General features: G+C 39.7%; 2 protein-coding genes across 19 annotated transcripts in view; one reads left to right on the top strand and one right to left on the bottom strand.

Moving 5' to 3' along the window:
* Positions 1-2,607: 2,607 nt before the first annotated feature.
* On the bottom strand, positions 2,608-7,089 carry RPL35A (ribosomal protein L35a). Of its 4 annotated transcripts, XM_006092831.3 has the most exons (5): positions 6,966-7,084; positions 6,212-6,256; positions 5,831-5,983; positions 4,653-4,797; positions 2,608-2,668 (listed from the first exon to the last, which is right to left on the bottom strand). In XM_006092831.3, the coding sequence occupies exons 2-5, from the start codon at positions 6,220-6,222 to the stop codon at positions 2,645-2,647; spliced, it is 333 nt and encodes a 110-aa protein (XP_006092893.1). In that variant the 5' UTR covers positions 6,223-6,256; positions 6,966-7,084; the 3' UTR covers positions 2,608-2,644. The 4 variants fall into 4 exon arrangements, with proteins under 4 accessions (XP_006092893.1, XP_014314751.1, XP_014314752.1 ...); XM_014459265.2 differs by lacking the exon at positions 2,608-2,668 and having other exon boundaries at positions 4,596-4,797; positions 6,966-7,089; XM_014459266.2 differs by lacking the exon at positions 2,608-2,668 and having other exon boundaries at positions 4,596-4,797; positions 6,934-7,015.
* A 195-nt stretch (positions 7,090-7,284) lies between these two features.
* Positions 7,285-21,216, top strand: part of IQCG (IQ motif containing G) — an 85,192-nt gene continuing 71,260 nt past the window's right edge. For 2 of the 15 annotated variants that reach the window (XM_023757339.1, XM_023757338.1), the window contains exons 1-3: positions 7,285-8,618; positions 12,086-12,344; positions 18,890-19,101. In XM_023757339.1, coding sequence (XP_023613107.1) covers positions 8,587-8,618; positions 12,086-12,344; positions 18,890-19,101 — 503 coding nt within the window. In that variant the 5' untranslated portion in view covers positions 7,285-8,586. Of the gene's footprint in view, positions 8,619-8,707; positions 8,786-10,935; positions 11,033-12,085; positions 12,345-12,960; positions 14,444-18,889; positions 19,102-21,216 lie in introns of those variants that run through there. The other 13 variants (XM_014459259.2, XM_023757333.1, XM_023757340.1 and 10 more) reach the window with 13 other exon arrangements.

The following is a 21,216-nucleotide window of genomic DNA, read 5'->3' as shown; positions in this document are numbered from 1 at the left end:
GGGAAAGGAGTGTGGGGGGTGCGGGAAGAGACTGGACAAAAATCGTACACCTATGGATGAAGACAGTGGGAGGGAAGGGGGTAAGGGCAGAGGGTGGGGTGGGAACCGGGTGGAGGGGAGCTATAGGGGGAAAAAAGAACAACTGTAATAATCTGAATAAAGATTTAATTAAAAAACAAAACAAAACTGTAATCCCTACCTGGGTTTCCTTCAGTTTATGCTGGGTTCCTACTGAGTTCTAAAGTATGAATCTGGTCAACCCTGTCAATCAAGTGCTTTAATGACACTATTACTAGTACATACAAGTATAGTAGGCCTAAAATCCCTAGTACAGTTAAGACCTTGCATAACCTGGCATCTTAGTTTTTGATACTTTCCTATTCCCAATAGTTTTTAGTCACATTATATAGTTGAATGGTTCCTCACATGCCTTCTTCCCCATAAAACTTGTCATTTCCTTTTTCTCAAATGCCTCAAGCAATCCCTCTATCCCTGACCACCCCAAGAATACCGATACAGTAAACTCTCAATTTTGCAGACCTTGATTTAATAGAATTTGGTTTTAATGGACAAAAATTCTGGCCTATATGTAGTATGTGAAAATTAACACCCTATTAATTTTAAAATGCTTTTAACCAAAATTTGTTTATAATTAACAGGTTTTGATTTCTAACAAATTTTATCAAATAGGCCATATAGTAGAAAAGACACTAGTAATTTCACCAACATAAATATTACATATCTACAACTATAGGCTACATATGTAAATCCACGAGCCACTACTCATAAATAAACAATGTTCAGGGAGTGACTAGCACTTGACCTGATGTTCTGACATGTACTAAGCCACATCCCAGCCGTGTGTATTTGTTTACTTGCAGTGACTGGTGAATTTACTAGACTTTATTCAGTATAAATTTAAAATTACTGTAATATATATAGATAGAAAAGTTTCCTGTGAAAGTAAACTTTTCATACATAATTAATTTCAATTGCACAAACTTGTCTATGTAAGTAGAAACAGGTTAACTAATCAATTTTTTAACATAAGCATCTGGAAAACCATTTACTATATAATGGACTTTCGGCTTTAAAGGGATCCCCCCTTGCCCAAATTAGTCCATTATATTGAGGTTAGTCAAATGAGAGGTATTATAAATACTAGCCCATTTCTGTGAAACATGGACTCTTCCAACAGCAAATTTGGCTTAAAGACCACCACTGGACTAAAGCAAACCTTTCCTAGATTAGGTGCTATGAGTACCCAATGCTAATCCTTTCCTACAGCCTCTTCTTCAAAGGTCTTTCACAGCACAATGCATTTTTAGCATACTAATTGTTTCCCAGCATCTATTTAGGAAACCCAAATACTAAGAGGGGCTGATTGGCAAACTCCATTTATTTCCATGGGATGTCAAGACTTGTTAATAGCTGTAACCGGTTTGGCTAGGTGGATAGAGCGTTGGCCTGCGGACTGAAAGGTCCCAGGTTCGATTCCAGTCAAGGGCATGTACCTTGGTTGCAGGCACATCCCCAGTGGGGGGTGCGCAGGAGGCGGCTGATCGATGTTTCTCTCTCATTGATGTTTCTAACTATCCCTCTCCCTTCCTCTCTGTAAAAAATCAATAAAAAAAAAAAAGACTTGTTAATAAAGCACTAGCTGCTACTGCATCAATTTACAACCACCATATTACAAACTGATTAACTTGGTTCAAACTTTTATTTCAACATTTTGGGATTTAAAATATTCTGCAGCCCTGCTTAATTTCCTTATTATGCTAAAATATCTCAATCCTGCACTTTTATATTAAAACAGAGCCAAATAAAGTTACACTAATGAGGCAATACCAACCCCGACCCCCCCACCCCACACACATAGATAATGGAGGCATGCGGCATTATTTTGACATTTTCAACATACAAATTATTTCCACTTGTGATACACTGGAATGCTTTGTCCAGTCATAGCGCCAAGGATATCTCATGCCTGCCTATCCAGCACACTGCCAATACCATCAATATAGTCTCCATTCAAATTTCTCCCAACTACCATTTTTAAGTCAAAGTTTTCCACCCAATCTATATTGAACAGTGCATACTATTTTAAGTTATTTTAAAAGATCAAGATAAGTTTCTTCACCGACTCTCAATCTAACATGGGAGGCGGTTACCAGAATATTTAGTAAAATGCAGTACCAAAGTTGAAATATACTGTTACAAGGAAGTTGTGGATTCATTTTGAGGTGCAAATCTAGAAAAGTATCATGGTGCTTACCTGTACTGGCTAAAATTATTGGCTTCTGTACTTCCTGGAATATGCTATGTCTCCACTTCTCCAAAAGCTTATCAGGGGCTAGGTTTAAGTACTCCATCACTTTCCAAAGTACTTCTTTTTCACTGTCCCCAGTCAGTTAACTTGTCTCCTCTCTCCCTTAACCTATAAGGCCTGATACATTATTCCTATCCAGTTGTTTAAATCTCTGTAATCATCACTACATACAGCCCTCTGACTTCCTTGTATACTCTGAAAATACCTGATAACTGCCACCATTTAAGCACATAGCAAGTGAATTTGGGGCAAAGTGATTTCAAGCCATTTGACCAAAACACAAGAAAACAAATCCATTTTATTTATTTTCAGTGTTTAAATCCTTGAGGGGTACAGCATCTGAAGGGGAGAAAAGAAAATGTCATTAGGTGCATGTTATATATACAAATTTACAAATGTCATTAGTAACACAATATGAATAAATGTCCTCCCATTGTCCCATTACTCATCTCTGAAAGGCATCCAATGACTTATATGTAGGTAGGGGGAGGAACCAAGTTTTTATGGCCTTCAATTTTTAGGTGAACGTGTTTTGATTAAGGAACATTCTAGAATATTGAAAGTCCATTTAATTTTGCTTCTTCTAATGACAATAAGAAAACTTCCTTTGATAAGAAACCTCTAACTGCTCACCAGGGTTCAATGTACCCCAGGTGACCCAAGACTATGGCCATGACTATGAAAAATAGATACTAACTGCTGCACTGAAAGGCTTTGGGTTCATTCCCTATTCCTGGTCGGGGTGCTGTCAGGGTGCATAAGGGAGGCAATGTTTCTCTGTCTCTTTTTTTAAAAAATACGTTAATTTGTTAATTTCAGAGAGAAAGGGAAAGGGAGAGAAACATCAATTATAACAATCACTGATCAGCTGCCTCCCCATTGAGGACCGAGCCTGCAACCCGGGCATGTGCCCTTGGCTGGGAATCAAATCCAGGATCCTTCCTCAGGCCCACTGCTCTATCCACTGAGCCAAACCAGCCAGGGCCATTCTCTCTCTCTCTCCCCCACCCATCCACTCTGTCTAAAAATAAATATTTTGTGGGCCCAGCCAGCATGGCTCAGTGGTTGAGCATCAACCTTTGAACCAGTCAGGGCGCATGCCCAGGTTTCCTGCTTGATCCCCAGTGCCTGCAGGAGGCAGCCCATCAATGATTCTCATCATTGATGTTTCTATCTCTTTCCCTCTCTGAAATCAATGAAAATAAATTTTTTAAAAATCTGGTGAGGATTAACAAAAGCAGACATCAGTTTTCTTCCACAAAATAAAACTAGCACCTAATCTAATAAAACTGTCATGATGAAAAGATGGGGAAATATTAAGAATTATGCCAGTAAATGGTATGTTGGTTTTTTATTTATATTTTAAAAATATATTTTATTGATTTTTTACAGAGAGGAAGGGAGAGGGATAGAGAGTTAGAAACATTGATGACAGAGAAACATCGATCAGCTGCCTCCTGCACACCCCCTACTGGGGATGTGCCCGCAACCAAGGTACATGCCCTTGACTGGAATCGAACCTGGGACCCTTCAGTCCGCAGGCCGACGCTCTATTCACTGAGCCAAACCAGTTAGGGTGGTATGTTGATTTTTAACTTCCTAGCCACTTCATTTAATGTCCAATACATGTCTTTGCCAGAAATTTGTTCATTTATTTTACTGATTTTTTTTTAGAGGAAAGGGAGGGGACACACACAGAGAGAAACATCTATCTACTGCCTTCTGCACATGCCCCAACCAGGCATAAAACCCCAAACCTGGGAATTGAACCTACTACCTTTTGGTGCCGAATGATGCTCCAACCAAGCCACACTAGCCAGGGCAGAAAATTATTCATTTAAATATTATTTCCCTCCACAAAGCTTAAGCAAAATCTGAAATCTAGGCACAATTCACTTGAAAATTGTGCCTTCACTTTCCTTCTAATGTCAAGAATTTTATGTTCCATAATACATTTACACAGGAGCCACTAATTCTGTAGCATAATCTTACTAGTAACATTTTATAATCACAAAAGTTCTTAGAGCCCTGGACGGTTTGGCTCAGTGGGTAGTGTCGGCCTGCGAACTGAAAGGTCCCAGGTTCGATTCCAGTCAAGGGCACATGCCCGGGTTGTGGGCTCGATCCCCAGTGGGGGACTTGCAGGAGGCAGCCGATCCATGATTCTCTCTCATCATGGATGTTTCTATCTCTCTCTCCTTCTTCCTTCCTCTCTGAAATCAATAAAAATATATTAAAAAAAAAAAAAAGTTCTTAGAGACCAAAGTCCAACACCTTGAGCTTAGTTTGACTTAACAAGTATTTTGCTTATAATTGTACTTACTACACGGATTCTGTGTCCAATAGCCTTAGCAGGAAGGTTGCTTCGGAATTTAGCACGAACCATTCCACTGTTTCCATGAGCACGAGTTACCTTTCCCCAGATTACTCTGGTTTTGTTTGGTTTGCCACCAGGAGTCACCGTGTTGCTGATTTTAACAGGGAATACAAAAAAAACCGTGAGAACCCAGGCAATTAGTACGTACTATTATGTGGTACAAATTCTAAGTGACATAGACCAGTGGTTAACCCTAGCTAACCACTTAAGTCATTACATAAAAGCCGGCGGCATCATTCACTCAATACCTTCGTAGCATACCTACTATACGCCAGACACAATGCAATTGTTTGGAATTTTGTAAAATACAGCAGTTTACAAAACAAATTCCTTTCAGAGGATAACAAAGTATATAGCCTTTATTTACATGTAACTAAAATATAGAATGTAAGATGGTTAAGAGCTTTTGAAATATTGAGAAAGAAAGAAGGAAAGGGGATCAAGTAGTTTGAGGTACTTGTATGCATCAAATTTTAAAATCAGGAAAGTCTCACTAAGAAGGTAATGAAGACTGAGGAGGTGTGTCTTTTGCTTGTGACAAGGCAGACGAGACCAAGAGGTGAATCCTAGCTAGATTAAGAGTAGAAACAGTCTTGAAAGCATAGATTTTAATGACTTTGGCTTTTACTATGACATGGGAGCTTGAACAATGTACAGATGACCTGACATAAGTCAAAGGATCACTCTTGATTGTAGGAGAAAAGGACGACAAAGATGAAAGCATGTACTCAGAGATTTTAATTGGTCTGGAATGGGCTTAAGAACCCAGGATAGAGAATCGATGCTCTGGAGACATACATCTTTAAGTATGTATATGAAATATAATTTCAAGGAAATCAACCAAATGAATTAAGATACAGGAAAAGCACTCTATAAAATCTTAATATCATAATATAAAGAGCTGGCTCCTTCCGTGAAATAACGAACAGCTGTGATTAACTGCAGGAGATACTTAAATACAGCACTACCCTCAAAAGTAACATCCTTCTGTATCTGTAACCTCCCATTAAGTTCCTAAACGTCCCAAAGTAGAAGCCACAACAGTACCAATGTACTCCTGTTTCAACAGGGAAATGGAACAAATCTCAAACAACTCAATACACATAACCATACTATAAACTTACTTCTTTGCTTTGTACACATAAGCACATCTCTTGCCTAGATAGAATTCTGTTTCATCTCGAGCATAAACGCCTTCAATTTTAAGAAGCGCCGTGTGCTCCCTCTGGTTCCGGAGACCCCGCTTATAGCCAGCAAAAATGGCCTTGGACCACAGCCTAGGACACACAGAATATGTATCAGCCACAAACTGCTGCAAGATCTCGTTTAAATTCAACAAACCACCAGTCTGATTTGACTTGGAATGACCCCATCCACCGGTTATCCACAGCAAACATCTAATCCACCCCCCACCCCCGCACTAGTTTCCAGTTCGCCTTTAGTTAGGTCCATGCCTAATGAACAAAAAACGACAAGAACAAAGCGATTATGTTAAAAACGCATACCTTCCAGACATATTGGTCCTTATAGAAGTCCTGTTCCCAGCAGGCCTTAAACAAAAAAGAAGCAGTTTAAATTCTTGCCACGCACGTTCCCCACCTAGTTCCTGCTTTTCTTAAAGTTTAAGGCTTAAACCTGTCGGCATGTCCCGTTCAGAGCACGGGGAGACGTCATTGTGCTGCTTAGCAAGCACATGAAGCGCCGTCAGGCAAGACGCTCCAACGTCGGAGAATGCCTGGTAACTAAGTAAACTCCAAAATGAAAGTTGCAAGACGGTACACCTGCAACCCCTAGAAAACTCCTAAAGGAAGTCCTAAGAAAACTCATGTCACGATCACTAGAAAGATCAACAAGTCAGAGAAGCACGGAGAAAACAAGACTCTTAAGCAATGAATGGGAAAGGAACACTGAGGCTAGAGATTACAGACAAAGCCAGGTTTGCAGGGGGACCCAACGAAAAGAACCCCGCCAAAAGCTGCCGCTGTCTCAAAAAGGTGAATGCAGACGATAAAGTGCATCTGTCTCACGAGGTACGGGCCCAGGAAGCAACTCTGACTACGGGAGCACCCGTCTCCCGGGCGTCAGGGGACCAGCACCATCGGCCCCACATCTCCTCCATCCCGTCCTCCCTGTTGCTGGGACCCATCAAAATCAACGCCTGGCAGAGCCCCCGTGTCCCAGCAGTGCCTCTCCGAGAGATGTGGTGGAACCCACTCCAGTTATTTACCCCTAAACTTCAGCCGCAGCGCTTCCACTCACCTCCACAGGGTCCAAGATGGCGGAAAAAGGAAGGCAAGGCCCCGCCGCGTGGCCTTCTGGGAGAAACACCTCTCCGCCCCGCCCTCAGTTTAGGCATCTTCCGCAACCGCCCAAAGAAAACACAGATCCGGGAAATCCTTTTCTGACTAAAACCAGCCACATTCAAAAGCACTCTCACAGTTGTGTCCCTAAGTAATTTCAGCTTTGTAAGCTGCAACGTGTATGATATTGGAGCAGAGGCAGGCAGAGCGGTAGCCAGCTAAAGGAGGAGAAACAACGGTCCCAGAAAGCCCCGCGTTGCCATAGAAACATCGTGGTTGGGCTCCTGCGTCATCGCGTGCGGTAGGTGGAAAAAGTGAGGCCGGCTGAGAAAGTGAGGCGGGCCGGAGGACGTCACCCCCGCTTCGGGCACCTCAGGTTTGATTCGCCAACGTGGGGGTGTCTTTGGCTCTTACCACACGGGAGTAGGGCGAGCGGGGCCTCGGAGCCCAGCCTGGAGGAGAGAGGCCGGTCGCACGAAGGTGGAGCTCTTCTCTGTGCCTTCCCCTCTCCCCTTCCTCCTTCCTCCTGTACTCCTTTCTCTCTTCCCAGAAATGACTTAAGCTCTCACCTCATCCTTTGTTTTGTCCCCGAGGTAAGGAGAAAACAAGGCTTTTTTTTTTTTTTTTTTTGTTGTAAAAAAGCCTTATTCCTTTTTAGGGAGAACTCACTCAGCTGCCATGCAAACTGGGCGCCCAGTAATAGGTCTTGAGTAATTACTTGTAGAGACAAGCTTGATGTAGATTAATGGACGTCGGAGATTTTCATTTCCTGATTATCGCACATTTGTTTGGGTTACCCTACGGATCCATTCATTTATCGAACCGTGTATTGAACGACTCCCCTGTACCAAGCTTGGTTTTTGGCTCAGAGGACGTTGCAGTAAACAAAACAACAGAGATCTGCCCTCACAGAGTTGACTTTCTAGTAGGGGGAGCAAAATATATTCCGAGTACATTTTAAATGTAACGCTGACCAGGTTTGCTTATGGATAAGGAGTGAGAGAGAAAGAGTAAAGGATGACTCCAGAGTTTTATGTGATAGATGTATATCAGTCCTATTTCAAGTCAGATGCTTATAAATATACATCAGGATAGAGTTTATGTGCCTTTATGGCCCACTCCCCCCATCTGATTTTCTGTATCCGAGAAATATACTAGAAACTCACTGTGAGAGAATGTGCTAACAATTCCAGCATTAAATGTATTAGAAAAGTACTCCTCGGAGGAATAACGCATTGTGAGTTTGATTCCTTTGTTCGTTCATTTTACAAATATTTATTGAACATGGTGCCTGAAACTTGGGATGCAATAGTGAGCATCAATGTCATGGTTCCTGATCTCATGGAACTTAACAGTCTAGTGGGGGAAACGGACATAAACATTGCAAAGTGTGAAGAGAGTGTTGCAGGAAAATAAAAGTGTAGTCAAATCCGTGCTTGCACAGAGGAATCCTGCTCCAGCCGGATGGAGGAGTAAGGGAAGGTGTCACTTGCAGAAGTGTCAGTCAAGGCATTTTCAGACTGCAGGTGGTCACCCATTAGGTCATCATTATAATCCTTTTCTAAGGCCCATGCAATAGAATGAAAAATAGAATGTATCACAAATGCTACAGGTAAATTATTTTATGAAACTTTTTCAGTTATGTGCATAGATGTGTATTTACATATATACTGTATATAAAATGTGTGTGTGTCATTATAGGTCATTGTGTCAGTGTTGTCCTGGAAGGAGAGGATTAGCAGAGTTGAAGAGAATTTAATAAGGAGTCTGCTTACAAAGGTGTCAGCAAGAGTGAAACTGCAAGGGATAATGCATGCTCCAGGCACACGGGGAAGAAGTTACCTGAGCCCCCAAGAGAGAGCAATATGGAGAGGGTTGCCTGACAGGAGCCATGGCCTTTGACAGAGAAACAGCCGACTAATGGTGGTCCGGGGGAATAAACACGGGACCTTACAATCCTACTCTTTGGATCTCTTTTGAAATTTCCCACTGATGCATGAGGCAGTCCATGTGGATTAGAATCCCAGGGCACAGGAAGTGATGGAGATTACATTTAGAGGGGCAAAAGGCAGATAGGTAGCAAAATGGCACTAATTTAAACTGCTGCCTGATGGGACTTTACAAGATGAGAGCCACGAGAGCAAAAAGAAAGACAGCGCCAGATAGATAAGGGAAAGAACAGATCATGAAGGCCTTATAGGCAAAGTTAAGAATTTTATTTTTTGTCCTAAGGCAAAGGGAAACCATGGATGGGACATGATCAGAATTTTTTTATTGTCTTTATTATTAAAAGTATTACCTATGTCCCCTTTTTTTCTCTTTTGACCTCTTCTAGCCCGAGCCCTCCTCCCTTGCCCCAGGCCTTCACCCCACTATTGTCTGTGCCCATGGGTTATGCATACAAGTTCTTTGCTTCATCTCTTCCCACCCACCCTTGTCTTCCCTTATCAGATTTTCAATTTTAAAAGATCACTTTTTCATTTTAAAAAGATCACTTCCAGCCCCAAACCGGCAGCCAATCAATGATTCACTCTCATTATTGATGTTTCTATTTCTCTCTCTGTCTCCCTCCCTCTCCAAAATCAACAAAATATATATTGAATATATATAAAAAGATCATTTTCAGTCTGACTGGTGTGGCTCAGTGGTTGAGCATTGACCCAGAAACCAAAAGGGACTCAGGAACCAAGAGGTCACTGGTTTGATCCCTGGTTAGGGCACATGCTCAGGTTGTGGGCCCAATCTCCAGTAGGGGGCGTGCAGGAAGCCGCTGATTGATGATGTTCCTCTCATCGGTGCTTATTTCTCTATCCCTCTCTTCCTCTCGCTAGAGTAATCAATTAAAAATATATTAAATAAAAAAGATCACTTCCAATTTGGAGGCAATTAGGGTAGTTCAAGCAAGAAACAACATGATCTAGCATGGTGTTAGAGAATATGGTAATATTAGGTAAAATCCACAGGACTTGGTGTGGTTTAGATTGGAGGATGCTGATGTCAAGATGAAGGAGGAAGCAGGAATGACTCCTGGGTTTCTAGCACTGAGGAATGAGAAGCTAGAACAGAACAAAAGTAGTGGAAACTTATAAGCATAGCTCTATCTTACCTATGTGAAGCACATGGACCTAGGCCCCAAGTTGAAAAAATGTAAAAATAAACAACACGACAAAAGAACAAAATCTTATTAACGCCATGCTGCTTCCTCAAGACTGCCCTTGCACCAGAAAATGTGGCTAGTTTGGAGTATGGTTGTTTTAAAATTTACATAAACATTCTGATTCATATGTTGGAATTTTTGCATATGAGAATTTCGTTGTGTGAGACATTTGTACCACCCTTATTAGGATCACTTTTTTTGTGAACAAAACCACACTGGAAACTTACCATTCACTATTCATTCAGTACAGAGCAAAATTCTCCATAGAAAATTTAAAGCTCTTTTAAGCAGAAAGGACTCTAGTTTACCGAGGAGGGTTAACATCTTGGTAGCTGTGATTTTTTAAGTGTAGTCTCGAGTGTTCTTTAAGTCCAGATGGAATCAACTCTGCTATCTGACAGATCAGGGGAAAGATTAATCTAATTAAATATTTTAGTAATCAAGGTAACAGAAAAGCAAATCGATTTTATAGAGGTTACCAATTAAAAAATCAGAATATAATACAAAGTATGAAAACCATGTTGGATATTAATTTACCTTAAGAACAGACTCAAAGATTGCATTTACCTACTGATAATTAAGCTGGTGACCTAGTAGACCTTCACCTCATGATGGTTCTTCCATCTCTAAAACTTAAAACTTCTAACAGTAAAAAGATGGGATAAGCTACAGCTTTTGTAATTCTTTAATTTTCTCAGAATGGAAGAGCATAGAAATAACTTAAATGTCATTCAATACTCAAACTAATCTCAATGTTTTCTTCCCATTTTAGCTGACTTCATTTTTGTGAGATTATACATGTACCTTGGAAGTTAACAAAGCTAACTTAAGAAGAATGGAAGCGTATGTTCAAAATTTCAATTTATTTTGTGTGTATTTATTTAAATTGCCCCTTACATTAAATTTCTGTGAATTACTTATCTATTGTTATGTAACAAATTACTCCAAAACTTACCTACTTAAAATATAAACATTATTTCACACAGTTTTTGTGGGTCAAGAATTTGGGAGCAGCTTAGCTGGGTGGTTCTGGGTTGGGGTCCCTCAAAAGGTTGACGTTAGCCAATCCTGCAGTCATCTGATGACTTGACTGAGGCTGGAGGATCCTCTTCCAAGATGTCTCATTTATAGAGCTGGCATGTTGATGCTGGCTGTTGGCAGGAGGCCTTGGTTTCTCACCCTCATGAACTTATCCACAGAGCTGCTTAAGAGTCTCCATGACAAGGCAGCTGGTTTCCCACAGTGTGAGAGATACAACAGCATATGGGAGAAGCTGCAATGTCTTTTATTTTATTGATTTTAGAGAGAGAAAAACATTGATTTGTTTTTTGACTTATTTATGCATTCATTGGTTGATTTTTGTATGTGCCCTAACTAGGGATCAAACCTGCAAGCTTGATGTATCGGGAGGATGCTCTAACCAACTGAGCTACCGGGCCAGGGCCTGCACCTAGCCTTTTATAACCTAGCCTTGGACTCCACAATATTCTTTTAGTTACATAGGTTAGTTAGTCCTATTCAATGTGGGGGAGATTACAAAAGGGCATGAAGGTGAGAATCATATGGGCCAACTTGGAAATTGTCTACCACATTCTGTTTTTCACTAATCATGAGGCACTTTTGGTTAGTAGCATCTAAAGATGTTGCTAGAAAAAAAGTTAATTCAAATTGGTTAAGCATAGCCAAATTGCATGGATCACATAACTTCGTTAAACAGTAAGTTGCTTGCTTATGGTTGGTTAAAATGTCACTGAGGTATTTAGCAGAATCACATGCAAAACTCCTACTTTTGTTCATCTTGGTTATATTATATGACAATATAGACTTCATAGGAGCCAGTCTACATGCTACCTGTGCTTTTGAGTTTAACTTTAAAACCTTTGGTGGCTGACTTATTTTTTTCTTTATTTTTTCTGTGGAAGCCAACTGGAAGCCTCAGATCTTTCTTCAAAACCTTGGCAACCTGAGGTGATGGTGTCAGTGACAGGCGAACCACCTAGTGTTGTAGTAGAAGAAACAGCTCAAGAAGCAGACATAGAAGTCATCCCAGAAATCATAGAGGCACTCTCCATTCTAGATGTACTGAGGATCTCTGCTGTTCTGGAAGATACCACAGACCAGCTCTCTATTCTGAACTACATCATGCCAGTTCAGTATGAAAGAAGACAAAGTAGCACCATGGTATATTTCATTGAATCTATTTTTTCTTTTTATTTCTCCATTTACAGTATCTATGTCATTAAATTTAACATGGGAAATAGCATCTTTATCTCAGATAAGGGCTATAATAATCACCTGAAATATGGACTCTCAGTTGGAGTGAAATAGCCATATCTCAAGGTACATTACCAGCCAGAATATCCTTTTCTTCCAGTATGCTGGCATTATTCAAAAGGCCTGTAGTTAAATAGGTATAAGTACAGTATGTGCACTGAGATCAGACAAATTACTGAGTTGTCCCATGTATATTTCTCAGCTGCTAAAAGCTAACTGAACACTAGGTGGAGGAAATTCAACTGCTGGACCCTCTAAACATTGCTTTAATCTTTTAAAATGACTGTGTTGTCATTTCAGAATATATTGTGATCTGCCCTTCTGAATATCCGCCACATTATTGTGTCAGTCATTACATTTTCAGTGATGCTGTGGGCTACTCAAAGCACGTATTTAGTTATAAAAAAATTCAACATGGTAGTGTACAAAAGATTTATAAGTTATTAAACTCTTGTTAATTTTAATAACTTAGGTTGTACATATACAATAAAAATTTTAAATACAAATACATATTTATTGGTAGCTGGCGATTGGTGGAGAAAGCGGCAGCTGTCCCAGTGGAGGCAACGATGGGGCGGTCCCCGGCAGTCGGGACCAGCTGGACCGTGTCACCCCCTGGCGCTGCGGTGATCGCTCACCTTCCCTGCGTGTTGCCCTGCACTGCTGTGGCCAGCGGGGAACCATGGCCGTGCTCGTCATGCTTCTGTCCTTGGTGGCGGGTGTTTTGGGGAACGAGTTTAGTGTATTAAGATCACCAGAGTATGTTGTTTTCCGCAGTGGAAATTGGTCTATACCAGGAGAGCGAATCCCAGACGTGGCTGCATTAGCCATGGGCTTCTCTGTGGAAGAAGAACTTTCTTGGCCTGGACTTGCTGTGGGTAACCTATTCCATCGTCCTCAGGCGACTGTTATGGTGATAGTGAAGGGAGTGGACAAACTCGCTCTACCCCCAGGCAGTGTCATTTCCTACCCTTTGGAGAATGCAGTTCCTTTTAGTCTTGACAGTGTTGCAAATTCCATTCATTCCTTATTTTCTCAAGAAAGTCCTGTAGTTTTGCAGTTGGCTCCCAGTGAGGAAAGAGTGTATATGGTGGGGAAGGCCAACTCAATTTTTGAAGATCTTTCAGTAACGTTAGGACAGCTCCGCAATCGCCTGTTTCAAGAAAACTCTGTTCTTAATTCACTTCCCCTCAATTCTCTGAGTAGTAACAGTGAAGTTGATCTGCTCTTTCTTTCTGAACTGCAAGTTCTGTGTGATATTTCAAGTTTGCTGTCTCGACATAAGCATCTAGCCAAGGATCATTCTCCTGATTTATATTCACTGGAGCTGGCAGGTTTGGATGAAATTGGGAAACATTACGGAGAAGATTCTGAGCAATTCAGAGATGCTTCTAAGGTCCTTGTTGATGCTCTGCAAAAGTTTGCAGATGGCATGTATAGTCTTTATGATGGGAATGCAGTGGTAGAGCTAGTGACTGTCAGATCATACGACACATCACTTGTGAGGAAGACAAGGACTATCCTTGAGACAAAACAAGAGAAGAACCCATCAAGTCCCTATAACCTTGCATACAAGTATAATTTTGAGTATGCAGTGGTTTTCAACATGGTACTTTGGGTAACGGTCTCCTTGGCCTTGGCTGTGATTATCACCTCTTACAATATTTGGAACATGGATCCTGGATATGATAGCATCATTTATAGGATGACAAACCAGAAGATTCGAGTGGATTGAACTTCCTTTATGCCAGAGATACAAAAGGGGTTTGGAAATTGGCTGTTTTGTGAAAATAGTGTAATTTAAAGTAGATAGTATACTTTAAATTTGTTTTAAAAAGCAAATTTTGTTCTCTATTTTGTGTGTGCCTGTGAAGTTGTTTTATAGTAAAGTATATTGACATGAATTGATTTGTGTGATAGATTTCATAATATGCTCAAATATTAATTATAATTGCATTCCATTTAGTATTTGAATATAATGCACTGAAATAAATGTAAAACATTTAGAATAGTTTGTGTAATTTATGTTGAGAAAAAGCACTTGAGTTTATTAGAGAACCTTTTTTTTCCCAATATACTTATTGATTTCAGAGAGGAAGGGAGAGGGAGAGAGAGAGATAGAAACATCAATGATAAGAGAGAATCATTGATTGGCTGCCTCCTGCACGCCCTCTACTGGGGATTGAGCCTGCAACCCGGGCATGTGCCTTTGGCCGGAATCGAACCTTGGGGCCCTTCAGTCCGCAGGCCGACGCTCTGTCCACTGAGCAAAACCGGCTAGGGCTTATTAGAGAAACTTTTAAATGCTCAACTTCCTTACACAGGATAGGTGAAAATTATATTTGGGTTGTTATATACTATGAGCAGTGGCTTATTTTGATGTTAATATCTCTGAAGCAAGAGAAAAGATTTTAAACTTTAGAGCAGCCCTAAACTATGAAAGTGCATGTGCAGTCACTTAGATTTAGAACTGCATCTGATTGACAGAGGATAGCTGTTTTTTAACTTATTCTGAAAGTTTGATGATCCACATTTGGTCTAATGTGGATATTAAAAATACTACAGTGGAGGACACATTTGTAATACCTTAACTAATAAAGAATTTAAATAAATAAATAAAAATACAGTGATTTAAGAAGAAACTAGCTTTGTGGAGTTATAAATGCTTGTAATTATACACACAGAAACATATTGAGGGAACATTTTGGGCCATGAATATAAAAATCTTTTAGTTTGCTGGCCAGTGTGGCTCCGTTGTTTTCAGATTCGATTTCTGGTCAGGGCACATACCCAAGTTGCAGGTTCAAATCCCTGTTGGGGTGTGTGCAAGAGGCAACCAGTCAATGTTTCTTTCTTGAATTGATGTTCCTCTCTATCTCCCTCTCCCTCTCTCTTCAAAATCAATAAGAAAGCATATCCTTGGTTGAGTATTAAAAAAACGTTAAAAAAATTTTTTTCAGTAACTATGGTTTATATCATTATAGAATATTAAGTGTAAATAGATGCTCCCTACTTTCCATGTGGAAGTGGACCAATGTCTATAAAGAGCGACAAAGATAATAATGATTCCAAACAAAAAATAACCCACATACATCTTTATTAAGTTTAGCAAAATTAACATTATATAATCTGTATAGAATATATTCTTTGTAATTTTTTTTGGTACACAATATATTCTTATTTCTGACAAATGAAAATTGCTTTCAGCCCTTGCCAGGTAGCTCAGTTGGTTAGCACATCATCCCAACACACCAAGGTTGCGGGTTTCAACCTGGGTCAGGGCACATACAAAGAGCAACCAATGAATGCATCAATAAGTGGAACAACAAATCAATGTTTCTCTCTTTCTCTCTCTCAAATCAATAAATACAAAAAGAAGAAAATTGCTACATAAATGAGAAGGTAAATTGCTTTCTATGTCTAACTGAACAAGAAGTCCATATTTATTGTGACTAGATAAAATTCCCTTTAATTGCTCCTTATAATTTAAAAATTATTATATCTATAATCTGGGTTTGTAAAGCTTTTTTTTTTTAAGTTTAAAACTTTTCATATAAACATAATCCATGGACACAGACAATAGAGTGGTGAAGCCCTGGGGTGGGGGTGGGGAGGGCAGCTAGATGGGGTCAGTGGGGGGGAGAAAGGGGAAATATGTAATAGTTTCAACAATAAAGACTTAAAAGATAAAATGAAGTTTAAAAGTTTAGTTCTACCTAGTTTGGCTCAGTGGATGGAGCGTTGGCCTGTGGACTGAAGGGTCCCGGGTTCGATTCAGGTCAAGGACACATGCCTGGGTTACGGGCTCCATCCATCCTCAGTAGGGGACGTGCAGGAGGCAGCCAACCAATGATTCTCATCAATGATGTTTCTGTCTCTCCCTTCCTCTCTGAAGTTAATAAAAAAATATTTTTTTAAAAAGTTTACACAAAATTTTAAAAGAAGACTGAATTTGGAGTCAGGAGACCTTTGCAGTTTAGTTGTGTGCTATGAGCAATTCATTTCACTTTCTTAGTCTTAGTTTTCTCATTTGTAAATTGTGATGGAGTTTTAAGTAAATGATCTATATGGTCCTTTCCAATGCTAAAATTCTATGAGTTTTGGGGTAATTTTAAAATGACCTTAATAGAGCCCTAACTGGTTTGGCTCAATGGATAGAGCGTAGGCCTGTGGACTCAAGGGTCCCAGGTTCGATTCCGGTCAAGGGCATTCACCTTGGTTGCGGGCACATACCCAGTGGGGAGTGTGCAGGAGGCAGCTGATCGATGTTTCTCTCTCATCGATGTTTCTAACTCTCTATCCCTCTCCCTTCCTCTCTGTAAGAAATCAAAATATATTTTTAAAAAAAATAACCTTAATAGATATTAATAGGTATTTTATAACAAATTAATTTCCTTATCAATTTATGAATGGCAAAGAGATTAGAAACCCAAGAACTAAGCCTTTCAATGCATGTTCTGGTTCATGAATTAAGATAGTTAAAAATAGTACAGAGGAGAGTAGTGTTTCCTTCCTACTTACTGTCTCCTTCAGTAAGAAATAGCCCTGGCCAGTGTGCTCAGTGGTTAGAGCTGCAGCCCATGCACCTAAGGGTCTTGAGTTCGATTCCCCATCAAGGGCACATACCTGGGTTGCAGGTTCAATTTCCAGCCCTGGTCAGGGTGAATGTGGGAGAGAACCAATGGATGTATCTCTCTTTCTCTCTCTCTCCTTTTCTTCCCTAACCCCTCCCTTCTTTCCACTCTTAAAAAATAAATGGAGCCCTGACAGGTTTGGCTCAGTGGATAGAGCACCGGCCTGCGGACTGAAGGGTCCCAGGTTCGATTCCAGTCAAGGGCATGTGCCTTGGTTGTGGGCACATCCCCAGTGGTGGGTGTGCAGGAGGCAGCTGATTGATGTTTCTCTCTCATTGATGTTTCTAACTCTCTATCCCTCTCCCTTCCTCTCTGTAGAAAAATCAATAAAATATATTTTTAAAAAAATAAATGGAAAAAATATCCTCAGGTGAGTAAAAAAGATACTCAGTTAACAAGATGAAGTCTTATACGTAACAATGATACTGTCAGGCATAAAAAAAAGGTAATTTGCCATCATAGAAATTCAAGAAAGAATGAAAAACCCAAATTTATAAATAGCCTTCAGCAGTAGTCACCACTTAAGTAAATAAAAGAACACAACTTTTGAGCTGTTTTATTCTGGCTAATGATCTTCACTTACAAAATTTTCTGACTTAACAGAGGTTCTGCTTATGATTTTTTTAAAAATATATTTTTCAGTGATTTTTTTTACAGAGAGAAAGGGAGAGGGATAGAGAGTTAGAAACATCGATGAGAGAGAAGCATCGATCAGCTGCTTCCTGCACACTCCCTACTGGGGATGTGCCTACAACCAAGGTACATGCCCTTGACTGGAATCGAACCTGGGACCCTTCAGTCCCCAGGCCAATGCTCTATCCAGTGAGCCAAACCAGCTAGGGCTCTGCTTATGATTTTATAGAAGTATAAATAATAAAGGTTTGCTCGGCTGGTGTGACTCAGTGATTGAGCATTGACTTATGAACCAAGAGGTCATGGTTTGATTCCTGGTCAGGGCACATGCCTGGGTTGTGGGCTCAGTCCCCACTGTGGGGCATGCAGGAGGCAGCTTATCAATGATTCTCTATCATCATTGATGTTTCTCTCTCTCCCTCTCCCTACCTCTCTGAAATCAATAAAAATTTTTTTTTTAAAAATGATGGGTCTCCTAAAATAATGTTTTGTTTTTACTTCATAGTACTATAGTTGTTCAATTTCATAAATGTTACTATGCCATTACCCTATATGGCATGGGATATACATTTTAAAATCTTAGTATATATGTGGATTTTTTTTCCTTCAAAGACTTCACATTGTTTAACCTTATAACAACCTGGAGTTGAAAGGTTAGTTAGCATTATCCCATTTTTACAGTCACTTTTATAGATAACGACATCTCCAAGTAGATTTTTTTTTAATTTGTTTGAAACATGGAATGGAATGATGAAACTATACTAACATACCGGGCTCTATCAGAAGCGAAGTAATGGACCTAAGGTTGGAAAGAGATCCCTTGCAGGAAATACTATTTCTCCTTATAGTCTAATGCCCTATCTTGTACATAATGTATGCTATGTAAAAATATTAGTGACTGGACTAGATAGGATACTTAGCTAGTTCCTTAAAGTTCTCTTCTAAAAATTCCTATTTCTATTAATCAGTAAATCAGTTTGACACAATTGCTTCCTTTCCCAGATGCCTATGCATAAAGGAAGAGGCAAACTAGGGCTATCAGAAAAACAGCTTCCTAGGCCTTACAGTTCCCCTTTCTCTCCTAGACAAAAATGAGGTAAAACTGTAGGCAGAGGCCCTCGTATAGCTTTGTTTCTTTACTCTTTAAAAATCTGTGTTACATAAAAAATCATTTATTGTTTTTAGAAGAAAAACAATGAAATGAATTTAGAAGAAAAAAGCCCAGAAAACCCTCCAGTGGTCCCAAAAATGTCAAAAGAAGAACCCAAGTTGCCAGAAATCAGACAAGGAGGACAATTGGCCAACGAATATAACAAAGTGCAAGATCTTGTCCTCCAAACACCTGCAAGGCAGTCCGTAATTTCTACAGAAACACTGAAAAAAATTCAGAATGATAGGTAAGGAAGGAGAGCATATTTGGAAGTGTAAGTATTTCTGGGTGGATAAAGAATGAGTGCTAGGGTGGCTGGCTGCCTTCTTCCCTTCTGGATGGTTCTTGTATCCAAAGTGAGTGCTGATAATAGTATTGACTTGAGTCTTTGTTTGCAATTTTTAAAAATTAGAATAACTTTGCAACATTAGTGTGAGGATTAGAAATGAGGCTTCAGTCAAGTGCCCGGCATAAATTGATATCTATTGCGATGCTTTATCCATTAATAAGAGAGAGACATCATCAAAGTAGCCAAATTTCAAGCTAATGTTTTAATCCTGGTGGGTTTTTAAAGACAGTCTCAATTTCCATTGTCTCATTATTCAGTTTTTGTTGTCAACCGACTTGCTGACAAAAAAGCCTGTTATGTTTAAAAGAGGGTATAACAGCCCTAACCGGGTTGGCTAAGTAGACCGAGTGCCGGCCTGCGGACTGAAGGGTCCCAGGTTCGATTCTGGTCAAGGGCATGTACCTTGGTTGTGGGCACATCCCCACTGATGGATGTTTCTCTCTCATTGATGTTTCTAACTCTCTATCCCTCTCCCTTCCTCTCTGTAAAAAATCAATAAAATATATTAAAATAATAATAATAATAAATAAATAAAACATGGTATAACATTAAAAAAAAGAGAGGGATAACATTATGGTAAGGATTTTTGGTAAGTGGGAGCTTGTAGTAATTGCCTCGGGCCACTAGCCAAATCCAGCCTGTAGTCTGTTTTTGAAAATAAATTTTATTGGCGTACAGCATTGCTCATTTGTTGACATATTGTCTATGGCTACTTTCACGCTACAACAGCGGAGCTGAGTAGTTGTAACAGAAAATTTATGGCCTGCAAAGCCAGAAATATTTACTGTTTGTCTCTTTACTGAAAATGTTTGCGGACCCCTGCATTACGCCCTCACCAGTAGAGTAATGTCTCTTGTTAAAATCAGTCTGGCTCAGATTTGCAGACATGACAGAAAGGTGTTTACTATTAATGCCCTTTTCATTCTCAGGATGAGGCTCATAGCTTTTCAGATTCTTGACTTCAATATACTTAATTATTATGAAAAAAAGTTATTGAATCTTTTTATGTGAATTATTATTAATACATTACTATGTAAGTGTAATTCTTGCTGACTCTATATCAGAACATTAAATAGCAGTTTAAAATTTTTCTACTTAAGAGAATATAAAGAGCAATGGACTAGGAGTCAGGAACCTGGATTATATGGTTCTAGCTTTATCTCAAATTAGCCATGTTTAACCTTTGTGAGCCTAGGTTTACTCATCTCTAAAATGTGAGGGTTTTATTAGGGTCTTTCTTTTTTGTAAATTTAAAATGATTTAACTTTTCAAACTTATAAACTATTTCAAAAGTGAAGAAAAATGCAAAGAATAAAATAATGAACTTATCTATATAAACATCAAATTAGCATTTTACCATGATTGCTTTATTTTTTTAAATTTTAAGTATTTAAATTGCTTTAACATGTGAATACATAAGTGATCATTTCATTTTTTTAATATATTTTTTTTATTAATTTCAGAGAGAAAGGGAGAGGGAGAGAGAGATAGAAACATCAATGATGAAAGAGAATCATTGATTGGCTGCCTCCTGCATGCCCCCCACTGGGGATCAAGCCCGCAACCCGGGCATGTGCCCTTGACTGGAATCGAACCTGGGACCCTTGAGTCTGCAGGTCAACGCTCTATCCACTGAGCCAAACCAGCTAGGGCCATGATTGCTTTAGAGCTTTCTATTTTTTTTAAATTTAATTTTGTTTTATTTCTTAAAGTATTACAAAGAGTATTACATATGTCTCCTTTCCCCCCCACCTTGACATTCCCCCGTCCTCCCCTACCCCCCAGTGTCTTGTGTCCATTGGTTATTCTTTTTTTTTAAATATGTTTTATTGATTTCTTACAGAGAGGAAGGGAGAGGGATAGAGAGTTAGAAACATCTATGAGAGAGAAGCATCAATCAGCTGCCTCCTGCACACTCCCTACTGGGTATGTGCCTGCAACCAAGGTACATGCCCTTGACCGGAATCGAACCTGGGACCCTTGAGTCTGCAGGCCGACGCTGTATTCATTGAG

The sequence above is a fragment of the Myotis lucifugus genome, unplaced genomic scaffold, assembly GCF_000147115.1.
Source record: "Myotis lucifugus unplaced genomic scaffold, Myoluc2.0 scaffold_105, whole genome shotgun sequence".
NCBI lineage: Eukaryota > Metazoa > Chordata > Mammalia > Chiroptera > Vespertilionidae > Myotis > Myotis lucifugus.
The sequence above is the reverse complement of the archived record's forward strand: the minus strand, read 5'-3'. Positions and strand labels throughout refer to the sequence as shown.